The following is an 8,667-nucleotide window of genomic DNA, read 5'->3' as shown; positions in this document are numbered from 1 at the left end:
TACTCTGCATTTCCTTTGTCTGTATATCAGTGTAAATACAATTGATGGGAAGTAATATTTCAGAACATAATTTAAGTTTAATGTACCTGTATACCTTTGCTTAATGCTAATTATAACTTTTATCCATTTTATTTGTTTGGCACCTGGTTACCTGCACTTACTTTCCAGTTTATTATTGCATACCTGTAATCTGTTTCAAATCACGTACTTATATTAAAGTAAATATTAAAATATGATGGTAATATTATCATACGTTTTTATTGTGGTAAAAACAACTACGCCAGAAAATGTTCTGAATGTTTCCTCCACCACTAAATATTTCAAAACTATGTTGTCATATTTAGGGAAATACGCGTTTATTGTGCTACATTGCTTAAGTACGAGCCCCCAAACTGCACGTGAAGGCTGCATCCAATCCTCACGACAGTTTCAGCAGTGGCATTGTTGCTTCCTGCTCACGACCGTTGTGTTGTCTTCAGCAAATATCGACCACCTTCTATCTCCAGGAAGGATGTTAGATTTTGCAGTCGTCTAATGTTTATTTCTTTCATTATAAACGCACAACGCTCTCATTTTTTGTTATAAATTCGGGCACGTTGCTAGCATATAAGCTAGTTAGCTTGATTAGCACTCGCGAAAATGAATTCCAGCACGCACGTCATCCAGGTGACAAATGTCTCCCCGAGCACGACGTCCGAACAAATGAGGACTTTGTTTGGATTCCTCGGAAACATAGAGGAGCTCAAACTGTTTCCACCCGAGTGAGTATCCTAAACTATCAACGTGTAAAACGTTTTCTTGCGCGTCTAACGCTGTGCTCAGATTTGAGGCCTATAGCATCCAGGAGGCCTCGCCGCACGGCATGCTAATGCTAATGTTTGCCCGCGTCTTTAGTCAATGCAGCAGCAGTCACTCCCCTCAGTGTTACCGCATAAGAGTCTCACATACACCATTTCCTCTTATATGTCAAAACATATGAATCTCCACCTCCGAGAACTCCGATAACTGTAACGTATCCCGAAACAATCGATTAATCGGTTGAACAATTTGTGATTGCTGAGCAAAAATACCGGCGTTGTAGTATATATCAACTGTCCATTATAAGCAGATTAACTGAGAAATAAATAATAATAATAACAAAATGTTCATCACATGTTCTCCAAATGACTTGTTACGTTTGACAAAGCTAAAAGACATTCAGTTTGCAATTATATGAAAAGTAATGCACGATCTTAATAATTTAAGAACTAAAAACAGTTCTAGTAAATTGTTTATCAACATTGTTGCCAGACATTTATTTGTTTCCCTGACTCGTTTCACAACTTTGTTGCCTGTGGACTGTCATATTATCTACGTCGGCTATTTGACATTGACATTGTGTATATTTCTTTCCCACATTGAGATTTCATAATCTAAATCAATAAGTTTACAGATGTAACTGTAGAAAATGAAATTACATTTGTGAATGTTACATTACAGACCTGAGCTAGAGTATTTTCTAAATTTTGTTACATTTAAGTAAAGTAGTTGGAGAAAAAATTAGCTTTAGACTCAGTGGATTCCCCAGATCTCATGTGTACGTTTATGAGCTACTGTTAAATGCAGTTCATAATTAAACGTTGTTATTGGCTGTAGTAGGAAATAATTGTTCTCTGCTTTGTATTTTCCTCTATTGAATTAGACCTGGCTACTCTACAGGTAGGAGATGTCAAGGATGAGTTTTACATGTTAGATATGGTAATAACTGTTTTGTCATAATCCAAAAGGTTTTGTGCCACAGTCCTTAGCCACTGGAGGGAGAGATGTTAGAAGCCTCTGTCAGTTTAATTCTCAACAGATAATTTTGTGTTAACACTAAAATATCATAAATCTAGTAAAAATATTTCTTTAATTAAGGTTTTATCTCAGGTTTATACTGTGGAGGGGATGCAGGGAGCAGGACTGAACACTCACTAATGCATTTTTGTCTTAGTTGTCCCTGAGGACACAAACTCAGTTTGAGGAAAGCATGTTGGGTCTCCTTGTTTGTATTCCTTGCACAACATATCTGTATTTTTTTCCAGTGACTCTCCCTTGCCTGTGACTTCACGTGTCTGTTTTGTAAAATTCCTTGAGTCTGAGTCGGTGGGAGTTTCTCAGCATCTGACAAACACGGTCTTCGTGGACAGAGCCTTGATCGTGGTCCCTTTTGCTGAAGGTGGGTGTCTGTTTTACTCCTGTGTCACTCACACGGCTGTCTCTAAACATACATCACAATGTGTAGGTTTATAGTTTTTTTTTATAGAATTGAACTATCTAAGCCATTGTGAGGTGTGTTTTTTTTTCATGATCAAGAAAAACTAGCTAAGCTCTTGAGTGCTTGGCATTTCTAGGTATGTTGAAGGGAATTGTACATTTGTGTCTATGTCTTACAATCTAGCTGTAAACTTCTCTCTCTGTTATTTGTGTTGTGGTTTTCATAGTGGACAAGTCATTTGCAGAGAGCCCCTTCCTTGCTGGCTGAAAGTGGTCCTCTGCTGCCATCAGGAGATTAGAAAAAATAATGGCACCAGGCTCGCAAGCCCCTTCTCTCTCTTGTTCTGCAGTAAAATATTAACTCTTTTTTTTTTTTCTCTCTGTTTAAGGCAACTATAAAAAAAAAAAATAGCCGCACAATTCTTTAATCAAATGGGGGAGAGGGTGCAGGGAACATATCCACATATTCAAAGAATTACATTTTTTAATTTTTTGTTATATTTTACATGAAATGTATGTAGATTAGTAGGCATGTAGGCCCAAGTAGGGATGCCCCGAGCAGGTGGAACGGTTCTTGGCCAATCCAGGCAATTTTACATTTGATTTACGTATTGGCTTAGGCTTGAACCATTTCTGATCCTCTGTTTATATTTGGACCTCTTGCACTTTGGCTAAATCAGCTGTTAAAACATGTGCTTGTTCCAGTAGCATTTAGTTCCCAGCTATAAAGTGTTGTACACTTCTAAAGACAAACTGTCAAAAAATAGTTTTAAACTTGGGATATTTGGGATCATATAATTAATGTTGTATGTATACATACATGTATGTAGACTTGTTGCCACTACACCCCTAGATCTACTGATATGCAACAAATGCTGCCTTTAGATGGTACTTGTTAACTCGGAGTTACGACAGTGTGTACAAAAAAATGCTTGAAGTTCAAACGGCAACATCGACTGTAAGTTGTGAGGAGCCCTGTGCAAGAACACTGTTGTCATCCAACAGCCAAGGAGTCTAACAGCTGGAAAGTTAATGCCCGGGTAGCTCAGTGTAGGGAATGTAAAGGCATAGGTATGAGAACATTGGAATATTAGCATTTCATTCAGGCATGTGAAAAAGCTATAAAGAATCCTCTATACACTACCTTATATCAACTTACATATTGCAGCTTGTCAACTGTGACCGTATTAAAACCACTTACAAGGTTGTAAATATAGCATTTAAAGGCAGCTATGGAACAAAAGAATTAAATGTCCTGCACATACACATGTGTATTTTCCTTGACTGGCTGAATAGACCCACAGTCTTACAGGCTCACTCAGTCCTGAGGAGATGACTAATCAGCTGAATGAATGAAAGCACCTGCATGGGTGTCTCTCTTTTCTTAAGGCTCATAAATTTGGCAAACATATCCAAACTGAATTAACTTTTTAAATGTGAGCTTGGTTTGTTACAAACTACTTTACAAGGAGAAATATAAATACTGGATCAAGACTTGGTGTTTGTGATATTAAATGGGAACAAAACGAAAGACAGATGTTCGGGACATCCCTGCACCAAGCACAAAGCATGCAGCATAAGCGGGACTAATCAGCTGTGCATGCTAGACTAGATGCTGACAGTGTGTACCATCATCTAAACAGTTTTGATCAGCGGACTCTGTTAAAGTTGATTGGGTTATTGATCATAAGAACACCAACTGCCTTTGGCATTTACTTGTTTCATGTGCCAAAGAAATGTATTATTTTACACTGTGTTTTCAATTTGTTTCCCCAAATTTTCACTAACACACAAGATATAAACATAGTTTTCAGTACAAATGCCTTTTTTTTTTTTCTTTTTTTAAATTGACCCTCTCCACACATGACTCTGAACGAGTTGAGTGAATCTCACATTTAACGGTGGTGTTTCTTTTGTTGTTGTGTTTTACAGTTCTTTTTCCTGGTTCAGCCAGCCCTATATACCAGGCCCTGCTGAAAATGCCACCAACAGTTTTGTCTTCTGCAGCCTTATCCTGTTTCTCAAGTGTCCTTTCTGTTGTGTGCGTGTGTGTGTGTGCGCGTGTCTCTCTTTCTCTCTCCCTCTCTCCCCCCCTTTTTTTTAAAATGTAAAAAATGTCAGATTAAAAATAGCCTGTTTTCAGATTGCACAGCCATGGATGGTCATCTCTCATAAGTCTCCCAGTGATTTTACAGATTGGTTCTCTTCAGCTTTGGGCATATTTTACATGATGTCTTTGCTGGCAATAGCCCGTAGCTGTCTAGAGCAGTTTATCTTTGACATTGTTTAGTGTTTAATGTAAGATACTGTTGGCTAATACCTAGCAGTACTGTATCTGATTAGCAGTACTTTATCTGGTTGCCAAGTAAGTTTCTTACTGTGGTGGATTGTACATTGTGTAACCACCAATAAAAGGCCAGAAAAGATAAAATAACTGAGCCTTTTCTGTTTTTGTATTGGTTATGGTAAGTGATGTTGAAATGTACCCTTGTGTCTACACCCAAATCATGAACTTTGTTTTCTGTATCTCAATGTTTTTGTGTGCTTTATAGCGAAGCAGCCGGCGCGAGTCGCTTGTTCATAAAACATCTAATGAAAGTTGAGAGCACATCCCACGGGACAACTGGCTGTGCTTGCTTACGTTTGGTTCATGACTTAAAAAACAAGTACAGGTGATAAAATCTTGGCAGTGTTGACCACAGTGTGTATTGTGACTGTTAAGCTCATAGCAGCTAATCCTACAATCATACATTCACACAAAAAAAAGTCAGGGACCAAGATTTACAGACAAGACAAAAAAAAAAAAAAAGTGGATTTTTATTATTTTTACTACAGAGTAGTTAGACTGAGGTGGCTTGTCTGCAAGTCTTGTCTGAGTGTTGTCAACATTTTCTCTGAGCGTGGACTGAAATGTTCCTGTTTTTCTCCAGGAGTGATTCCTGATGAATCTAAAGCTATGTCGCTGCTGGCTCCAGCCAATGCTGTGGCAGGAATGATGCCTGGGGGAGGCCTTCTTCCAACACCTAATCCTCTGGCATCAGTAAGTTTTTACAAGTTAATCAAAATCAGCTGAATTTATTTTTAATTTGGCTCTGCAGAGTATTCTGAATGTCTTTGTCCAACATTTCAGATGGGAGGGACACCATTCGGAGGTCTAGGAGCTCCCAACATGGAGCAGATGGCTGCTATGGGAATGCCAGGGCCTAACATGAACCCCCAGGTGAGGATCGGTAACCTTTATAGGCAGCATGGCAAATGTAATGTATTCCTGATAATAACCGTAACATCCTCCTTGTTTCTTATCCAGGCTCTTTCTGCAGACTTCTTGAAGCTCATGCAGTCCATGGACCCCAAGTAAGAAACTGTACAGACTCTTAACAGCCTATGCAGCGTACATATTTTTATGAGAGCTACGTAAATAATTGATTACACTTGCAGATTGAATCCATTAGCGGCAGGACTGAACTTGAATCCAGGGCTGAAGACTGATGCATCCAATAAGGAGATTGAAGAGGCCATGAAGAGAGTCAGAGAGGCCCAGTCTCTCATCTCTGCTGCCATTGAACCAGGAAGTGAGTATAGTGTTTAATGCTGCCCCTGCCACAGGACGTATGTAGCAGTTTATAGAACTTTAAAATAAACAAATTATTGTTGCACTTGAATTGCACTATGTGGTGGTGCAATTCACCACCACATGGATTGAGTTCAGTGAACTGTGCCATTATGTGACCAGTCAGCCTTTACTGTCTGGTAGAATAACAACTTGGTGTTTCGTTTGGCAGATAAGAAAGATGACAAGCGCAAACATTCCCGCTCCCGTTCACGGTCACGTCGCAGGCGGTCCAGATCTCGCTCAAGGCACAGGTAAAGACGCGTATATGAAAAAGAAACGACATATTCAGTTTCTTGATTTCAGTGTGTTTTCAAATGTGAGATCTTTTAATCTGAGCAGACGTTCGAAGAGCAGGTCTCGGCGTAGGTCGCATTCGAGGAGCAGAAGGAGGTCCAAGAGTCCACGAAGGAGGAGGTCCCACTCCCGGGACAGAAGCCGCCGCAGTAGATCGAGGTCAGCAACTCCCCATAACTCCGCATTTTATTTTATTTTATTCAAGGAGGTTTGGCTGTTAATGTGACAATCACTGGGCTTGCAGTTGTAGTCACTATTACTAATGCTGTTCTGTTTGCTTATGTCTGGAACACAGGGACAGGAGGAAGGAGGAAAAATCTAAGAAAAGGTCCAAGACGCCTCCTAAGAGCTACAGCAGCGCCCGAAGGTCACGGAGCATTAGTCGGTGAGTGGTCTCAAAACATGAAAGTTCAGACATGATGTGCTAGTCGCAGCAGCAAATCATTCAAAGATCTTTGTCTTTTTTTAACTTATCATTTATGTATCAGGAGGCACAGGAGAAGCCGTACTGCTTCCAGGTCTCCCAGGAGGAAGCCCTCCAGATCTCCATCACCCAGACGGTAAGTTTTCATATGCACTACTATCTGCCATTTCACATACAGTTGCGTTCAAAATAATAGCAGTCCAACATCACTAACCAGATCAATCACTGTTTTTGGTAGAGATTATATTTCTACATGGCAAATCATTTACTAGTAGGTGTAGTAGAGTAATAGAAAACCAAAAGACCCAACAGTCATGACATGCATGCTGCTGATTCTGCGTTATTGAATCGAATTGAAAGGGGCGCGTTAAAAATAATAGCAGTGTGGAGTTCAGTTAGTGAGGTCATTCTTTCTGTGTCAAACAGGTGCCTCTTATTAAAGGACAAAGGCAGTAAATGTTGTTCATGCTGTTTATAGAGCATTTCTCTCTGGAAAAATGGGGTAAAATGGGTCGTTCCTGACACTGCTCAGAAGAACAGTGCACTTTGATTAAAAAGTTGATTAAATAGGGGAAAACATACAGAGAGGTGTAGAAAATAGGCTGCTCAGCTAAAATGATCTTATTAGCTTTAAAATGGCAACCAAAGCCAGAAAGACGTGGATTGAAGTATAACCAAAATGTCATATTAATTGTTGCTCCAGTGTTAAAAGCTCTATCCATCTTTCTTTTCATTATTGTAAGAAGAACAATTGTTGCACAGCACCTTCGCATCGACTGGCCTAAAGAGTAGCACTGTATGGGGAACACTGTCATGTCCTCTTATGCCAAGAGGAAATGCCCTTGAAATGGATGTTTCAACAAGATAACAACCCCAAACACGGCAGCAGGGGTCTAGCATTTTGGTTCCAGACCAACAAGAATAATGTTATGGAGTTCCAATCCCTGGACCTTAATCCAATAGAAAACTTGTGTGGTGACATCAAAAATGCTGTACAATGAACATGTCGTCATCATTCGGAGTGCAGTAACTAAAAAGAGTTTTGTTTTATTTACAGCCACAAGAAGGAGAAAAAGAAGGACAAGGACCGTGAGAAGGAACGAGACAGAGACAGGAGGGAGGACAGGGACCGCAGCAGAGACGAACGAGAACGCTCCAACAGTAAGAAGAAGAAGAGTAAAGACAAGGAGCGAGATCGGGATCGCAAGTCTGACAGTGAGAAAGGTGACGTTAAGGTATGTTTAGAGAGAAACTTGTCATGTAATCAAATCTTAATGTAAGAACTGTCTGGAGTTCAGCGTTAACGTGATACTACACGGTGCAGGTAACCCGGGATTACGACGAGGAGGAACAAGGGTATGACAGTGAAAAAGAAGGAGAGGAGGAGGAAGATGAGAGGAAGAGCGACTCTGACTCTGTCTCATCCCCTAAAGGCCAAGAGGAGACGGAGAGATCTGAGGGCCAAATCCCCAAAAAGTCCAAACTGAATGGAGACGATCACCATCAGGAAGACATGGAGATGAGTGATTAAGAAGGCCCTGAACCAGACTGTGTTATCTTTCCACTGTCTTTTTTATATTTTTAATATAGGCCACAATATGTCTGTGCCTGATCGCTCAAAGTTAAACAGATCTTTTTGTCTTAACTGTAGAAGCATTGTGAAAGCGGGGTGTAGAAAAAGCAGTCCATTTTTGTAAAGACGTGAGAAAACAAAACTAAAAATATGGATAACGTGGTTTTAAATTGTCATTGCTGTACTTTTTAAGGATACTGTTGACTCTGTTCTGTTGCCTTGGTTCAAATTTTGTCCTCCTGACGGTAGAATACACAGTAAAATGCTGTACCTGTAAATATCGTACTGGTCAGGATTCAGTCCTTTACTCAGATGTTAGTCACTCACCACCCAGCACTACTTTGATTTGTTTCAGTTGATGAACCATTTTGCTTTAACTGTAATGCACCCAGTCGTGTCATCTCTGCTGACCTTCCTATTTACGACCCTTTGTAAGTGTACATTGTAGATTAAAATGTGTTGTTACAATGAAATACGTTGTCTGCAATATGTTTTCCAAAGGAAACAAATAAAATTGGGTTAAACCGT

The 8,667-nt window shown here is 39.9% G+C and overlaps 1 protein-coding gene across 4 annotated transcripts; it reads left to right on the top strand.

The window, feature by feature from the left end:
* Window positions 1-360: 360 nt before the first annotated feature.
* LOC311491002 (serine/arginine-rich splicing factor 11-like) lies at window positions 361-8,612 on the top strand. Of its 4 annotated transcripts, none has more exons than XM_084548833.1 (12): window positions 361-761; window positions 2,064-2,197; window positions 5,166-5,275; window positions 5,366-5,455; window positions 5,543-5,589; window positions 5,674-5,807; window positions 6,018-6,099; window positions 6,188-6,301; window positions 6,438-6,527; window positions 6,631-6,702; window positions 7,624-7,801; window positions 8,000-8,612. In XM_084548833.1, the coding sequence occupies exons 1-12, from the start codon at window positions 640-642 to the stop codon at window positions 8,051-8,053; spliced, it is 1,227 nt and encodes a 408-aa protein (XP_084404959.1). In that variant the 5' UTR covers window positions 361-639; the 3' UTR covers window positions 8,054-8,612. The 4 variants fall into 4 exon arrangements, with proteins under 4 accessions (XP_084404959.1, XP_084404958.1, XP_084404957.1 ...); XM_084548832.1 differs by having other exon boundaries at window positions 391-761; window positions 6,203-6,301; window positions 7,891-8,612; XM_084548831.1 differs by having other exon boundaries at window positions 391-761; window positions 7,891-8,612.
* The last annotated feature ends 55 nt before the right edge of the window (window positions 8,613-8,667 follow it).

Source organism: Chelon labrosus (genome assembly GCF_963514085.1).
Source record: "Chelon labrosus genome assembly, chromosome: 7".
NCBI lineage: Eukaryota > Metazoa > Chordata > Actinopteri > Mugiliformes > Mugilidae > Chelon > Chelon labrosus.
Note: the sequence above shows the minus strand (reverse complement) of the source record. Positions and strands in the feature narration are given on the sequence as shown.

What these genes read in the sequence shown, in the direction of transcription:
- LOC311491002 (XM_084548831.1), top strand. Translation starts at nt 640, where the DNA reads ATGAATTCCAGCACGCACGTCATCCAGGTGACAAATGTCTCCCCGAGC. An exon ending in AGATCTCCATCACCCAGACG is followed by an intron (nt 6,703 to 7,623) that starts GTAAGTTTTCAT and finishes TTTTATTTACAG; the next exon opens with CCACAAGAAGGAGAAAAAGA. An exon ending in GTGAGAAAGGTGACGTTAAG is followed by an intron (nt 7,802 to 7,890) that starts GTATGTTTAGAG and finishes TACACGGTGCAG; the next exon opens with GTAACCCGGGATTACGACGA.